Source organism: Sus scrofa, chromosome 17 (assembly GCF_000003025.6).
Source record: "Sus scrofa isolate TJ Tabasco breed Duroc chromosome 17, Sscrofa11.1, whole genome shotgun sequence".
NCBI lineage: Eukaryota > Metazoa > Chordata > Mammalia > Artiodactyla > Suidae > Sus > Sus scrofa.
Window position 1 is genome coordinate 41,068,883 of NC_010459.5, and position 17,959 is coordinate 41,086,841.

Consider the following 17,959-nt stretch of genomic DNA (forward strand, 5'->3'; position numbering starts at 1 on the left):
TTATAGTAGAGGACACACCTGTCTCTGACAGATGCTGAAAAGATAAATGAAAATGTGCTTGCAGAATGCTTGGATTTCTTGGAGAAAGGGACCTCAGATACATAAGGCGTATCTTTTATTGTAGTTAAAATAAAAAACCCGTGTCAAACCAATATCAATCCAAACATTCCTTATAATGCCAAGTGTGTGGTGTGTACTTGATGAATGATAATTATAAGAACGATAAGGCTTTGCTTTTCCTTCTAGAGGAGGATTTGTTTTTGAAATTCACCTACTGCGGAATGTTTGAGGGATGTGGATTTTGTTATTGGAAGAAAGATTTGATTCAGTCTACTCCTAGCAAACATTAACTAGAACCAGAAGATCCTAATCGTGAAAGAATGGATTCAGTGACAGTGTTAGAATTTCAAATGAGAATGGCAAATCTGGATTACAGGGGATCAAGATGCTGCCTCTTCTTCGGGGTTTCTAGGCTTGGGTGAGGGGTGCAGTTTATGCAGAGGATTGGGTTGGCTCAAGAAACAAAACTAAGAAGAAAAAGTTTGATAGATTTCTGATCAGAAAATCCTGTTCTTGGAGAGAATAACAGCTTAGCTCTGTATAAGTCATTATTTGGGCCCTGTGACGCTTCCCTGCTATTTAGAAGGAATTTGTTGTAGTTAGTTGCACTGAACTATTTTCCGTTACCGTGGAAGTATTGGCTTCAGTTCACCAGAGTCTCAGAGTAGAGATCGCCAAAAAAAAAAAAAAGAGGAAAAAAAAGAAAGGAAGAAATCTGCTCGATTCCAACCTAACAAACAAATTTGGGACTCAGTTCGATTTAGGATAGGTCTGAGACCACCAAGCTCATTATGACTTGGCATTTTATATTTGCAGAGGAGATTCTAATAATTTATTAATCCTTCCGTGACCTGAAGCTCCAGATTGAGCTTGTGAATAAAACAACAGGCCAGAGCTTCAACTAGCCTGAACTCCTTTCTCCTTTATCATATAAATTGGTAAGAAAAACACTGACATCTCCTTCTACCAATAAATAAAATAAATGACCAAAGCATAGGAGTAGACTATGGGGATGAGAAAAAATTGTTAGGGAAGATGCGTATATAAAGAAATCTTCCTAGTAGTCAAAGAAATGCAAAGTAAAATAATAAGAACTATTTTAAATTAGCAAGAAGGAAAACTGGTAATAGCCAATGTTGGCAAGGTTGTGGTAAAACTAGTGTTAATCCTGCACGGCTGAAGGGAAGGTGTAAATGAGCACAACCTTTCCGGAAGGCAATTTGGCAAGCATAAGATATTGTTCATCTCCTTGACCTAGAAAATCCCACTTCTGGGATTTCTAACGAAATATGCAAAAGGAAAAGGTCACGTGCACAGATTCATCCACTGCGGCACTGTTTATTAGAGGGAAAAGCTAGAAGCAACCTAAACGTCCCACAAGGGAATAGATACTTAGTAGCAGCTATTAAAACATTAATTATGAAAGCTCCATAGCAACATGAAGAGTTCCTTATTATATAACTACATGCAGAAAGGGTATAATACATTTAAACGGTGGCTGCAACCACATAAAAATAGGTCTGCAATAGAAAAGCCAGAAAAAGACTACATACAAAGTGAGAAGTCTTATGTTAGCACGGTGGGATTATGAGTGACCTTTTTTGTTTCCAAACTTTCTCTAATATTTGTTTTTACAAGAACTTGCTTCAAAAAGAAAAACACAGGAGTTCCTGTCGTGGCGCAGTGGTTAATGAATCCGACTAGGAACCATGAGGTTGCAGGTTCAATCCCTGGCCTTGCTCAGTGGGTTAAGGATCCGGCATTGCTGTGAGCTGTGGCGTAGGTTGCAGACGCGGCTCGGATCCCGAGTTGCTGTGGCTGTGGTGTAGGCCAGTGGCTACAGCTCTGATTGGACCCCTAGCCTGGGACCCTCCATATGCTGCGAGAGGGGCCCAAGAAATGGCAAAAAGACAAAAAGAAAAAAAAAAAAAAAAGAAAAACACAGCCGAAGCCACAATACATAATGGTTACCTTCTTCATTATCAAAATCCGAAACATTTCCTTCTGCCACATCCTTTTCCTTGAGGTAGTTCAGCACAAACTGTTCAATGCCTTCGGCTGTTGTGACGTTAAGTCCATTCTCAAGACGTGCTGGCCTTTGGCTCAAATGACTTCCCTCCTCTCCTAGACTTTGCTCTCGGAGATCACCTGCATCTGGGAACCACTGGGCTGTAAATAAAGTATTACAAGGATCACCACGGTCATTGCCAATAGGCACTGGTGCTTTCCAAGCAGAACAAGCTCTCTGCCATGGCCTGCATGGCCCCCACAGGAGCCTGTCCTCCCTGTCTCTCCAACCTCCTCTTCTAACCACCACCAGCTGCCTCTTAACGGGCCATCTTCCAGGTCCTCCGATGCGCCAGGTGTCCTGCCCCAGAACGTTTGCGTATGCTGTTCTCACTGTCTGGAACACTTTTGCCCCCTATGTCATATCTAGCCAATTCCAATCTACTTTTCACGTCTCAATACGCTTGGCCCAGTAAAGCTATCCCTTGACCACCCCCACCCCCCATCTAACTTAGGTCTCCTATATGGTGTCTCAAATAGTACCAAGTTCAAGCCTTTCATTTAAATTTACCACAGTTTATAATTACTATATTTACTTTGTACGTATTGTGTCTGAATCTCCCCATTAGACCCTGTGCTCAACTAATCACCGATGGAAAGCCAATATGCCCAGCATAGAGTGGGTGCTCAAAATATATGCTGAGTGAATAGACAGGCTAGACCGGAGAACAGCTACAAGTGACAAGATTCTGAGTGCAGGATACACACTGCTCATGAGCAGAAGAGAGACTCTGAGAGCCTTGAGAAAGGATAGTCTTACACAGGTATTTGATATAAAATGCTTCCAAAGGCTGGCATTTTCTCTCCAAAGCTTTTCCTTCTTCAGTGATGCGCCAAGACTTCTGATGTGTCACCACAGGATAAGCCTTAAACATTACTGAACCAGGGGCTTTCAAACTGTGCCTTGAGGAGCCCCACTACTCTGCAGGAATGTCTCAGGGTCATGACAGGGAAGGCACCAAGAAACAGAAGGCTAAAGGGTGGGAAGAGGGTTTCTATGCCTTCTTTAACCAGCACTGCTTTAATTTTAACTCTTTTTGTATACTGGGGTCCCCGAGGGCTTCGTTTCAAAAGGGCTCTTAATACTTGGAAGCACTGAAGTTCCCGTCGTGGCGCAGTGGTTAACGAATCCAACTAGGAACCATGAGGTTTCGGGTTTGATCCCTGGCCTTGCTCAGTGTGTTAAGGATCTGGCGTTGCCGTGAGCTGTGGTGTGGGTCGCAGACGCGGCTCGGATCCTGTGTTGCTGTGGCTCTGGCGTAGGCCGGTGGCTACAGCTCTGATTAGACCCCTAGTCTGGGAACCTCCATATGCCTCGGGAGTGGCCCAAGAAATAGCAAAAAGACAAAAAAAAAAAAAAAAAAAAAAAAAAAAAAAAAAATTCTTGGAAGCATGAAACAACAAAAAAACCCCACAGCCTGAATCTTGGCCCTCCTTCTGCAGGCAGCAGGGGAAAAAGTCACTGATGACCTTTGGCACCTGCTAATCTCCTTTCTATCAAGGAGCATTTGCACAGAGCCAGAGCAAGAGCAGATGGGATATGTCAGGGTCAGCAAATGGGAGCAGCACAGAGCTAGCGCTGGACCTGAGAGCCTTCAGACCAGTATCTGGAGGTTCTTACATGAAGGGATCAATCATGCCGTTTCCTCAACGCCCCATCCCCAGAAGTAAATCTGTTCTAACTATCCTCTGAGGGATTGCACTTCCAATGGGTTAAAGCCAGAGCCCAGCATTTACTCTGCTACAAGTAGACACGCTGCAAAGGCTATTTTCTAGATTTAAGGCTAGTGCCAGACATTAAAAAGTCTCTGCTCACAAATGGCTTTTAAACATATGAAAAGAAGCTCAACCTCACTCTTACAGCAAATTAAACTATAATAAGGTGCAATTTTTCTCCTACTGGATTAGCAAAGATCAAAAAGCTAGGCAATATATACTGTGGGTGAGGGTACGGCAAAACTGGCACTCTCTTACATGGCTGAGGGGAGTTTAAATTGGTACAACCTCCTGGCAGAGCATTTTGAAACCAGCAAAGATTTAAACCTAAGACCATCTAAGCCAGCAATTATCTTAGGAATCTACCCTACTGATATTCTTAGATATGTTCAAAATGACCTACAAAACACTCACTGCAGCATTTTTTGGGGGGGTGTGCAGAAGATTGGAAACAGGAGTTCCCACTGTGGCACAACAGGATCGGTGGCATCTCTGGAGCATCAGGACGCAGGTTTGATCCTTGGCCTGGCACAGTGGGTTAAGGATCCTGCATTGCTGCAGGTGCAGTGTAGGTTGCAACTGCAGCTCAGATCTGAGTCCTGGCCTAGGAACTCCATGTGCCACGGAGAGGCCAACAAAGCAAAACAAATAAAATCCAGAATCAATCAAAATGCCCACCAAGAAAGGACTGCTTCAATTATGGTGCAGCCACAACAGAGGACACCACGTGGCCATCAAAACAATGTGGCGGCCCTGTGTGCATGGATGCGGCACAATCTCTAAGTACTGAGGTAGGTGGCATAGACGCTTTCTCATTTTCAAAGCCACACAGTTTTTTTGTTATTATAAATAATCAGCCAAACAGAAGTTGGTGCTAAGGCAGTAATTCAACTGACGGTTCTTGCCTCATTGTGGTACCTAAGGCTTTTTTTAGTCAATGCTTGTGAAACAATGTATTTATGGTGACTCAATTTCCTAAAAGACATGGTGGGTTCTTTTAAAACCTTCTGGAAGTTATCTGAGACAACACTTCCACTTCCACCTTTTTTTTTTTTTTTTTTTTTTTTTGTCTTTTTGCCTTTTCTAGGGCTGCTCCCTCGGCATATGGAGGTTTCCAGGCTAGGGGTCCAATCGGAGCTACAGCTGCCAGCCTACGCCAGAGCCACAGCAATGCGGGATCCGAGCCGCGTCTGTGACCCACACCACAGCTCATGGCAACACCAGATCCTTAACCCACTGAGCAAGGCCAGGGGTCGAACCTGCAACCTCATGGTTCCTAGTCAGATTCGTTAACCACTGCGCCACGACAGGAACTCCTCCACTTCCATCTTCAAAGAGCGACCATTAGCTAGACAACTTGATGACAAAGGAAATGCTAGCATACCATGCTCCTTGGATTTGTACATGACTGATTAACCCTCCCCCGCGATCCCGTACTACTTATCATTCAAAATGCAAGTGCAATCTGGGTTATTTCAAAATTTTCAGAAAAGCTGTCTCCAATTTTGCCGCTTTTCCTAGGCTGCTCTCAAGTTAAGCTTAACCATCCTCAACTCCTTCTCTGTAATTTAAAGAAAAGGTGCTACACAGGACTCCCCCTTTAGAGATGACTAAAGATGTTAGCAATCCAAGGCAATTCAATTTTCAAGGCCCAATCTGAGATAGCTCCTGAAAGGAAATATCTAACAGGCCTTTTCTTAATATTATTTTTTAAAAAACTCAAATTGATATGTAGTAGAGTTCTCCAAACCACTAACGGGGGAAGTCTGGGGTATATTTGGACAAAGGAAGCCATTCGTAGTCTAACACATATAAGGAATCAGCCAGTCTTAGGAGTTTCCCATAAGGGCAGGGACCAAGTTCCTCTTGGTCACTGCTGCCATGTCTGTGACTAGTCTGTGCATAGGCTTCTGAGCGGTTTGCAAAATATACCCCAACTCTTTCCCTGGGTCTACGAGATCCGGTGGGATTCGTCCTCACCTTCCAATTTCATCTTGTATCTCTCTCCACAATGACCCCTTGTCCATTCTTCAAAGACCCCCACGCCCTTTCTTCCCACCAGGGCTTTGTACATGCTGTTCCCTTTGCTCAAATATTCCTAAAAACCATAAAAAGGACTTGACAACTCCATATGTACCGATGGGCCCTTCTCAGCCTTCGGCTCTAGTGTCACTTCCTTAGAGGGCCTCCCTGAACACTTCGTTACTGTCCCTGTTAGTCTCCTGCAGCAGCAAGCAAGTTCCTTGAGTTTATGCATCTTGATCTTGTTCACGGCTGTATCCTCAATACTGAGCACAGCCTGTGACATATGGCAGGCACTCTTAACTGAAAGGACGAATGTGTGAATGTTGATGAAGGAAGGAAAGAACACCGGAAGTGGTATCAGTTATAGGGCCGAGGGCTGTTCAGTCACCCTCTGTGAGAAACTTTCCTACATGCTCTTAGATTTTCAGCTGTCAAAATTTGGCCAGCAACCTTTCTACCTAATTTGGTGGTTGTTAGCAGTACTGAAATAGATACTGAAGATATGCTCTTTAGAGAAAAGGAACTGGGTACACAGCTTTATATATATATTTATATAATAATACATATAATATATTTTATTATTCAAGGACTGATTATCCCGCTGAGGGATTCTTTTCCTTATAGTCCAAAACTTTCCCTTTATTTGCGGGGGGCGGGGGGGGGGGAGGTGCTGTGCCTGTGGCATATTCTAGGAAGTTCCCAGGCCAGGGATCTACAAATCTGCCATTTCAGTGTGGCTAACACCTCCAACAGACACCCAATAGGGTCAAAGGGAAGGAGAGAAATTCAAACCATCTCATATAATTAAAAGGTTAAAAGAAAGTTTCTAGACCTACTCTGCCCAACATGGCATTCACTAGACACATGTGACTATTTAAACAAAAATAAAAAATTCAGTTCCTCAGCTGCACTAGCCACATGTGGCAGTTATAGTGGACAGAACAGATAAAGAACATTTCCATCATCACAGAAAGTTCTTTTGGACAGTACTTTTCTAGAGGACGTGTGGACTAAATAATTCTTGTTAGTCTGGTTTTCCATTAGCATAGATACCGCTAACTCTAAATAGCATCAGAAGCCAGTTTGTTATATTGAAAAGAACAAAATTGCCATAAATTCTGACTTACTCCTTACTAATTGTGTGACCCTGGCTAAATAGGAGTTCACAGAGCCTAGTTCGCCTTCGCCGTAAAATTAAAATAATGCTTATATTTAGCCTGCAGGATTTATCTTCCTGGCATGGAGCAAGAGCTCAAAAAGTATTAAAATTACTAAAAGTTAAAAAAGCAATAAGCAGTGCAACCCTACCATAACATGTAGGACCAGACATTGACCTATTCAAATAATGCCCTCCATAGCATAACCACAAAAGAAGAAAAAAATAAGCTTAGGCAAACAAAGATACTAGTCCTATCCCCCAGTTAGCATTAAACAAAAAAAGGGGTCTCAAGGTACCTAATGCTGCCAGCAGGGCGTGCAGGACACTGACAAAGGAAGTAGCTCTCTTATCATAAAATTGGTCCAGAGTGGCCAAGACATCCTGAACCACATCTGCCACCAAAGGAAGCAGGCTAGCATCTGAGTTCTGCAGCATGACTTCCAAGACCTTCGGGGTGTGGGGGTGGAGAGACAGATGACGCAGATTTAAAGAGATGCCATTCACCAAATAGTCTGAATTCTGATTGATCAGGTGCTGCAGGGAGTCATAGTCACAAGCGTGGCAGATATCCATCATGGCGCTTGTGGCCGCCTGACTGATGAGCAGGGTTTGGTCTCCAGCCTTCTCCAGTACTGGATAGAGGGCTGACATCAAGAGCAAACGGAAGTCTTTTCCTAGTGCATGTGCAAAGTGGCCGATCCCTTCCAACTGGATGCATATTTGCCAGATGTTGCTGTTCATGGAGCAGATCGTGGGACCTGGCTTTGAGAAGGCAGGAGAAGAGGTGGCCTGGCAGGTGTGTGCACCAGATGTGAGGGCCTGAAGGCCTGACTGCTTCACCATCAGCTCCTCCCCCACTTCTTCGGCCTCCATGCAAGTGACCAAATACCAGTTCTCCTGGCTCGTGTATTCTTCAAGTATCGATGTCACGATCTCTCTCAGTTCCTCCGGGCTTGTTTTAATGTGTTTTTCGTGAAGATTCTCCACCCCCAACCCAGCAGCCCCTGCAACCAGCTCGTTAAGGATCATGGCGGCCTGTTTCCGGTACGCCACGGACTCGCGGTACAGTTCCATAAAGTGATCCACAAGCAAGTAGAGGTCCCCATAGAACCAAGAAGCTGACAAACCTGCCTCAGGAGCAGGAAAACCCGCTCGTCGGTGAAGAAGCGGAAGTATCTCCTCTGGATCGGAGTCCATTGCCCTGCAGCTGGAGTCTCTGGAGAAGCGTGCAGGTGCTCGGGGTTCCAACGCCGCTCTTCAACGATTTTGATGTCAGCCACGTCTAATTCTAGAACTTGGATAAGAGCTTTGGAAAGGCGCTGGAGATGGGCCACAGAGTTGAGGACAAAGTTCACCTTGGGGCCCAGGAGTTTCAGGTACCCCAGTAACAAGGAGAGAGTGGAGACTCTGCCCTGGTCGTCTTGGGAGTTCATCAGGCGGGGGAGGGATGTGGCCAGGGAATGCAGGTTTTCTGACAAGATGTCAGCAAAGGCTCTGCTGCCCACCACAACCTTTGCATCAGCAAAACGTCTCAGCACTTTACTGCACTGGGCTTGGACGTCGGGACTCTCGTCGTTTAGCAGACTCACCAGGGCCTTCAGAAGGGGACCGGCCGACTCCACCAGTGACTGACTGCACTTCAAAAGAAGGGCCTCGACAAGGTCTATCAGCTCCAGCCTCACCTTCCAGTGTGGGTGAACGGAAACACACTCAGTTATCTTTTTAATAAGGACAGTCAACTTGTCACCGGTGTTTTTTACCCAGCTGGCTTCCCTGTGAACCATCAGCTCTGCAACTCTGTGCTCCGCAGCAGGCTTTGCTTGGACCTCTGACACTCTTGTGAGCTGTTCATCAGCCATAATGAAGCTCACGGTCTCGTAGAAGATCTTTAGGGAAGACATGACAATGCTGTGCCCTTGTTTAAAGTCTCCTGTGATGATCCTGGTCAGGGCAGTTGCGATTCCAGGTAGGAAAGAAGCAAACAAATCCCCCAGCTGCTTCTGCTCAAGCTCATCCCAGGACCTCGGATGGCCTTGACAGTCACACTGAAAGAGGAGAACCTGTAAACATTTCAGGGCAGCCATTTTAATCTGTCTGGATTTCTCCTGCTCTGCTAGGCCTAAGAGTAAAGATACAGCAAATCCTAAACGAGGCAGAACGGAGGGTTCATAAAAAGACAGAATGATGTCCCCGTAGGCCGCGTGCATTAATGTGCTAAGGCCCTGGATCACCGCCAGTTTCAACTCCTCTGACACAGCAGCGGGTTTTTGGGAGCTGGGCGAATACAGGCAAGCAGACAGCTCCGAAAAGAGTTCCTGGAGAAGTTCTTGCTCCTTCACACACGTCGAAGAGAGGACAAAGGTGATGCACTCCACCACGCTCTGGATCAAGCGTTCTCTTTTGGGACCTGGGGTCTTCAGGGTAAATCGCAAAGGGAAGAGGATGTACTGCTGAAGTTCCTGAAGGGCAGAGTCACTCACGGCTTGCAACTGTGCCTGCAGGTGCGCCACATTCTCCACGGTCTGCGCCTTTGTGAGCTGAACACAGACAGGACGCAAGACGCCGAAGGCCTCCTCCGGAGTATCAAAAACCGCCATGGTGCAACAGCCTTCCTCTCACTGAGGAAACATCCTGCAGGCTGGAGGAAGGAAACTTTTCAGTGAAGAAGGGCCAAGCTCAGAGCAAATACGGAGGGAACTCGCACACATTCATGCAACAGAGGGCTTATGTGCCGGTCACCACACAAGGTGCCAGGGGGCAATGGAACAGAACAGAGCTGGTTCCTAATCTCAGGGAGCCCCCAGTCCAAGGCGGGAAGCAAATGGACAGTTATAACAGTCTGTTAAGAATTAGGACAGGCCTGGAGTTCCTGTCATGGTTCAGTTGTTAACGAATCCGACTAGGAACCATGAGGTTGTGGGTTCGGTCCCTGCCCTTGCTCAGTGGGTTAACGATCCGGCGTTGCCGTGAGCTGTGGTGTAGGTTGCAGACACGGCTTGGATCCCACGCTGCTGTGGTTCTGGGCGTAGGCCGGTGGCTACAGCTCCAACTGGACCCCTAGCTTGGGGTCCATATGCCGCGGGAGCAGCCTAAGAGATGGCAAAAAGAAAAAAAAAAAAAGAATTAGGACAGGCCTGTGCTTATGGTCCTACACGAGCATATGCCGCAGGAGCAGCCCAAGAGATGGCAAAAAGAAAAAAAAAAAAGAATTAGGACAGGCCTGTGCTTACGGTCCTACACGAGTGGAAGACCTAAGTGTCACAACCCTGGGAAAGCCAGCGTAGGTTTTGCAGGAGGAAGATGCTTGAGCCAGGACTCAAGGGAGGAGTGACCAGGAACCTGTGGGCTATTCTACAGAGCATGGATTTTAACCTGTGGGAGTGATGGAGAGCCACTGAAGGTTCTGTCTCTTTTAACGTGAGGTATAAGAGACACAGAATGAAATGCGCTCGTCTTAACATACAGCTCAGTATATTTTAATGTATGCAGAGGCCCATGGAGCCACTGCCAAAGCAAGATAAAGAATACTTCCAGTGCCCTGGAAGGCTCCCTTGTGCCCTTCTGCAATCAATTCCCATTTCCCCTGCCCAGAGGTAACCATTACTCTGACTTTTACCACCATGGACTAGTCTTGCCTATTCTTGTCATGGAAAGGTTTTAAAAAAAGGGACTGATAGGATTGACTTTATGCACTGAAAAGACCCCCTGGCAGCTAGTAATATGGGAGAAGACTCAGAACTGGGTGAGACTGAAAGCAAAACACGATGAAAGAGAGGGGCCGGAGAAATGGGAAAATCAGGAGGGCATGCTATCACAGAAATCATGGGAGACGAGAGGTTTGAGCAGGATGGAGAGGTGGACGGCAGGCAGTGAAAGGTGACAGGTTTATAGGTAAGCGAAGGAATTGAGCAACTTTACACAAGAGAGGCTATTTTCTCTGTGAGGGGAAATGCAAAGTCATGGGCTGACAGTGAACAAGAAGGGGGGTAAACAGAGGGCTTGAGGAGAGAAATAAAAGTCTCAAATATTCCCTTTGGGGAAGCAAGGCATGCTGGGAAGACATAAAAGTATAGCCCAAGGGTACTAAGGACTGAGCTGAAGCTGGAGACCATAAATGTGAACAACTGTAAAACTGGCATTGGATGGAGGCTTAGCGTTCAACTGGTTTGGAAGTCTTTCTCTCTCTGCCTCTATTTACTGGGGGCTTCTGAACAGATGATAAGAAAGTTTTTGTTGCTTCTCCTTGTCCCTAGTAGGGCTGGGCAGCTGAGCGGTGGCTGGTGGGTGTGGCCAAGACCTGCCCAGCTCAGAGAGAGAGCTGGTGCTGGATTCCCCCTCTGGGTCAGGAGGAGGCTCCAAGTGCGACAATCAGGCTCTGATACCTTGGACAGAGTCTGGTTCAGAGAGCTTCACAAAAGCAAGGGGGATGCTGGTCTGTGAGGTTCCTTGGCGGTGGGGGGGACTATCTCCTGGTCTCTGTGACCCTCAAGAAGCCAGGGAAGAGATGAGGCTCAAATCTCCCCTACTCCAGGCTAGCAAAATGCCTGGGGTGGATGCCAGAAAGCTAGGCCAGAGAATTCTAACGACCCATCAGCACTGGCTCACACACTGATGACTCAGAGGCTGCTGGGCCACCCCCCTGCCTGAGGTACTAGCAGTTGTAACAACAGAAGGAAAGGAAGTAACCACTTAACAGGACACTCAGCAGTCAGAAGCAAGAAAAGCAAACAGCGCAGCTTTGAGGTGGTGACTCTCAGACCAAAAGAACCACTAAAGGAGACAGATAAAAATGTGAAAAACAGTAAGACCAGTAAGGAAATTCAATTATGACAATAGATATATCTTAAAATTTTAAAAACATGTCTTTCCACACACACACACACACACACACACACACACACACACACAAAGATGGTTAACTGCTGAGATCCAATTAGTGGCCTGGAAGATCTGGTAGAGCTATCTTACAACTCCGAGCAGAAATACAAAGAGACGGAAAAAGTGAGACTTGGAGGACAGATCTGGGAGAACCCATATATAAATAGCTGGGAATTCTGGAAGCAAAAAAAGGGAACAGATGGAGGAGCTAAAACAAATAAATAACTGAAACACCTTCCTGAGCTGCAAAAAGATTTACCTGTAGATTGAAAATACTGAAGGATACACACCTAGTCACGTTCTGGTAAAATTCCTGTACCCTAAAAGATAAAGGTGGGAATCATATATGCTTTCAGGCGGAAACAGCAAATAATTTAGAAAGACCAGCTTTGGCCTTCTCTTTGCAATAGAAGACCATGGAATACCATTTACTGACTGCGAATAAAGAACTGTGGTCCCCAACCCCCATGTACGAGAAGAGATTCGCCTGTCAGGGTGAGAGAGCCAAAGGCCAGGATTCAGAGTGGGTGGCACCACATGCCCTATCAGAGGACTCCATTTAAACAAGAAGCCGTTCAAAATAGACCTAAAATGGGAAGAGGAATGAAGGAAACACTGCTGAGTAACTTCTTTTTTTCATGTTAGCGAGGAAAACTTTCTTCAAATAAAACGTTGAAGTGGAAGCCCAGCATGTCAAATAGATAAAATCAGAGGGTCTGGTTAAAGCTGGGGTGAGGGCAACGGCCTGGGGCTCTCTTTCTCTCTTATTCATCTCAGGAGTTTCAAGAGGATAACCTGAACTATGTTCTTAGATTACATGACGAAAACTGTAATAGGGCTAATGAAGCGAGGACACCACAGCCTGTCCCAAACTGAACTTACCTGCTTGTTCTTCTGTATTCCCTTTGAGATTTATGGTCCTCCCCTGGCCTAGGAACCTTAGACTCTCTGCTTTCTTTCACCTCCCTCTTAATGACACTGTTAAGTGGCACTTCTGCCCTTCAGCACCTTATTGTTGATGACAATAATCATCTATTTAATACTGGACTGATTATAAGTTTCTTCTCTGGGCACCCCTGCCTTGTGTGCTTGTTTTTTTTTTTTTTTTTTTTTTTTGTGGCTGCACCCACAGCATGCAGAAGTTCCTGGGCCAGGTATTGAACCTGTATCACAGCAGTGACTATGCCAGATCCTTAACCCACTGCACTGCCAGGGAACTCCTGCTTGCCCCTCTTGAATCCACATTTCACACTGACATCAAAGTAATTTTTTTAAAACAAAAATCTGGATCATTCTTCCCCATGCTTAAAATTCTTCAACGGCTCTTTGGAGCCTACGTAAAGTACAAACGTCTTTTTGTCACGGCATACAGGTCCCTTCACTATCAGGCCCCTGCCTATCTCATCAACCTCATTTCTCACTACTTCGCCTCTTGAACTTGAAACTGCAACCATGTGAAATGATAAAGCTTGGAATTTCCTAAACAGGTGGTGCGATTTCACATTCACCTCCTTTCTCCTTCCACTACATATACTGCTGTTACAGTATTTAGAATCCCGAATTATTTTGTGTATGCCTGTTTTACCTACTTTAGACTGGGCAGTCCTACGTGTGGAACCTACAAGGGCATCTAGCACATGACAAGCACTCAAAAACAGCTGCACAAGATTCTCCTTTCAAGCAGGATACAGTAGGGAATGGCAGCCAATACTGATGACAACTGGAGAAATCCAGATAAATTATAAATATCTTCTTAAAGCACCAAATAGTTGTAGAAGCAACAAGGACCAGACAAACTAACACTTAAGTAAAGGATGAGGGGTCACAGCAAGTCACCAATTCACAGCTGTTTTTGTATTTTTCCTTTGGTGTATTTGCTGATCTTGGACATGGCTCAGGATTACAGCTGAAGGCTGTCACTGAGGAAAAAGGAACCAAAATGCTTTTAATGTGGTCATATAGGACTGGAGTCCTAGATGCAAAACCAAAGTCTTCAGGGATCTCAAAATATAGGATTTCTGAGATAAGGCTGCTGCTGGGAGACAAATGGCTGAGAAATGTCCAAACAAATGAAATACATCAACCCACTAACTCAACCTCAAGTTGACAATACAAAGAGAAACACACACAGACACACCATAGTCGAACGGCTGAACACCCCAAAATAAAGAGAAAAATCAAAAGCAATGCAGCAACAGAATTGACAGACAACTTCTCTAAAGAAATGATGAAATCCAGGCAACAATAAAATGACATCTTTAGAGGACTGAAAGAAATAACTGCCAACCTTGAATTTTACACCCTACAAAAACATCTTTCAAAACTGAAGGTAAGAAGTTCCTGTCATGGCTCAGTGGAAACGGCATCCGAGAGGACGCAGTTGTGGCTGTGGGCTGTGGCACAGGCCAGCAGCTCTAGTTCCGATTTGACCCCTAACCTGGGAGCCTCCACATGCCATGGTTCGGCCCTAAAAAGACAAAGACAAAACAAAACAAAACAAAACAAAACAAACAAACTGAAAGTAAAATGCAAGACCGTAATGCACAAGAGGTGCATGGATGGTGTAAAAACAGTTAAATGTATTAGGAGTCTAGTGGTATCAAGAAATGGGAAAAAAAATCTGTGTTAGACTCTAATATGTCAAGAATCATGTTGAAATCTATACGGTAAACTCCAAAAGAACTGTTTGAAAAAAAATCTACTTGACAAGTTAAGAGAGTAGTAAAAATGGGATAATAACTATTTTTGATTAATCCAAAAGAAGATGAAAAATGAGAAAAAAAGAAGCAAAACCAGTGGGTCAAACATAAAGCAAATATTTTATTTTATTTATTTTTATTTTTTTTTGTCTTTTTGCCATTTCTTGGGCTGCTCCCGCGGCATATGCAGGTTCCCAGGCTAGGGGTCTAATTGGAGCTGTAGCTGCCAGCCTATGCCAGAGCCACAGCAGCGTGGGATCCAAGCCGTGTCTGCGACCTACACCACAGCTCATGGCAACGCCGGATCCTTAACCCACCGAGCAAGGGCAGGGATCGAACTCACAACCTCATGGTTTCTAGTCGGATTTGTTAACCACTGCGCCAAGACGGGAACTCCAAAGCAAATATTTTAGAAGATGGTAGACAGAAGCCCAACCAAAACACTGATGACATTAATTCAGAGTTTTCAGCACCGGCACTAATGACATTTAGGGCTGGATAATGACTGGTTCGTGGAGGGCTGTCCTGTGCACTCTAAGATCTTTAGCAGTATCTCTGGCCCCTGTCCCCAACATGCCAGTACCACTCCCCCAAGACTGGCAACCAAAAACGTCTAGAGATATTTCCAGATGTCCTGTGGAAGGCAAAAAATGCCCTGGATGAAAACTACTGCTACAGAGTTAACATAATCCCAATCAAAACCCCAGCTGTATTCTTGCAGAAAGTTACAAGATGATTCTAAAATTGACATGGGAGGAATTCCTGTCGTGGCTCAGTGGTTAACGAATCCGACTAGGAACCACTGGTTGCAGATTTGATCCCTGGCCTTGCTCAGTGGGTTAAGGATCTGGCGCTACAGCTCTGATTCCATCCCTAGCCTGGGTACCTCCATATGCCTTGGGTGTGGCCCTAGAAAAAGACAAAAAAAAAAAAAAATTGCTATGGGAATACAAACCACTTCAAAAGAGCAAAGATCATCTTGAAGAAGAGGAATTAAATTGGTAAATTGTAGTAGTAGAAGTGATTTCAAAATGTACCATCATATTAAAATAATTAAAGGCAGTGTGTTATTGGCAAAAAGAAAGACAAAAGGAAGAGAATAGAGTCCAGAAACAGTTCCACATACACAACAGAGATTCCATATGTAGGCTCATATACCTGACAAAAGTGACACCAAAATGAACTGGAGGAAAAGCATGGTCTGTTCTATTTTTATGGCTGCAGCCATGAAATATGGAAGTTCCTGGGGCAGGGACTGAATCCAAGGCACAGTTGTGACTACGCCGCAGATCCTTAACCCACTGTGTTGGGCCAGGGATTGAACCTGCTCCTCTGCAGCAACCTGAGCTGCTAAAGTTGGATTCTTAACCCACTGCACCACAGTGGGAACTCCAAGAATGGTCTTTTCAATTACTATGCCACTTGGCTACCTACCTGAAAAAAATACATAGGTCTTGATTATATCACATACTAGATTTAAATGTGAAACGTCAAACAATAACACTTTCTGAAAAAAACAAAGAACATCTTGGTAATCTTGGAGTAGGCAAAGATTTCTTAAACAGGACACAGAAAAGAGCTAACCATAAAAAAAAAAAAGATAAATTGGACTACACTGAAAATTAAGAACTTCTGTTCATCAAAAGACACCATTAAGAGTGGAGACAACCAAGATCTTCTACACATCATTAGGAAAAAGACAATCCAACAGAAACATGAACAAGAACTTGAACAAGCATACCACGATAATAAACACATGCAAAGACATTAGCACCATTAGTCAGTAAAATGCAATTTAAAACCGTAATAAAATACCACCACATACCCACCAGAAGGGCTAAGCCGAAAAAAAGGAAAAAAAAAGGAAAAAAATACTAGGCATTGGCAAGGGTATAAAGCAATTAGGACTCTCGTTCAGTGCTGGTAAGAGTGTAATTGGTACAACTACTTTGGAAAGTACTTCTGCAATATCTACTAAGGACATACGCTCTATGACCTATAACTCCGTTCTTTGATATATACCCAACAGAAACGCATAAATAAATTTACCAAAGAATGTGTTCTGGAGTACACTATCCATAGTGCCCCCGCAGAGAAACTCCCCAAACACGCATCTGTGGTAGAACGGATAAACTGCAGCAGTTTCCCAAAGGGACACTCTACAGATGAAGACTCACCACAATTGGAGATTTTCAAAAGAATGGGTTAGGGGTTCAGAAATATATAAACCAGCTCTCTGTAAGGAAGACAGTACAACAAATTGCTACTCTGGCATGACTATAAAAGGCAATCATATATCGTTATGGGATGGCCATGAAATCACGCCTGGGTGACAATACGTCAATTATAGAAGGAATTGTTTAGAGATTTAGAAGCTTAGGAGTCCCAGATTCTACTCTTATAAAATGCAACCCTAATTATTTAAACTGGCACTGCAGAGTTTGATGTTTATATAACTGACAGCAACAGGGCCATTCCAGCCCAGAAAGTGATACCAACAGGAGGCATTCAGAACAAGTTGATTCTCTAGGTGAACAGAGAAAACAACCCAGGTTTAGCTGTGGCAGGCGGTGACTGAATAAACCAGTTCTTGACTCTAAACCTTTCCTGGTTCAGCGTCCCCCTATGGTGGTCACAGAAAGCAGTCACTGGGGAGGTGGCAGACGACATCTGCAATTGGAGGGCTTTAAGTGAACCCATTCCCCTGGCACCCTCTTCACTTCCTCCCCTTCTCTTTCTGCCTTGTCACAGGGATGTGTAAGATCCCAGGGCCATGGCACACAGGTGGTGAAGACATGGGACATTCTGTATAAGACGAGGTTCTGTACTTTAAGACACTTAAAAGATAAGATGGTAGACACAAGGTACAATCAACAAGTGGAAAAGGGAGGGAAAAAACCCAGAGAAGGAGGACAGGAATTTAGAAAACGCATGAAGACCAACAGGGAAGTGTTCATGGAGGGAGGAGGCTTTGTGTTGAGGAGGGGGGACTGCATACTTGGGGTTGCGTGGGAAGACTGTTCAAGGTACAATGCCTGTCTCAAGCAAAGGTCGGAAGGCAGAAAAGTCATAGCACCTAATCTAGATGGAGATGAGAGGGAGATGCCATCACGGCAAATGAGCCAGGCCTCACACAGAGGTGACGTTCTGATGAGGCTGCCTATTTGGGGCCTTAGTACTTGTTACATCATCAAGGCTCTCACCTTTCAGGGGTTTACTCCCAGGTGAATTCTGAGTGAGGCTTCCCTGATTAGCCCTCTTTAAAATTGCAACCCATCCTCACTCCTTGCCCAGCCTTTAAAATTGTCCTCCATGGCACTGACAACCACCTGTCAAACCAGGTTATCCACCTCTT

General features: G+C 44.8%; 1 protein-coding gene across 1 annotated transcript in view; it reads right to left on the reverse strand.

Moving 5' to 3' along the window:
• Positions 1–17,959, reverse strand: part of TTI1 (TELO2 interacting protein 1) — a 46,631-nt gene that overhangs the window by 21,475 nt on the left and 7,197 nt on the right. The window contains 3 exon segments of the mRNA XM_001925757.5: positions 2,032–2,229; positions 7,324–8,136; positions 8,139–9,665. Of these exon segments, the coding sequence (XP_001925792.3) occupies positions 2,032–2,229; positions 7,324–8,136; positions 8,139–9,624 (2,497 nt within the window). The 5' untranslated portion in view covers positions 9,625–9,665.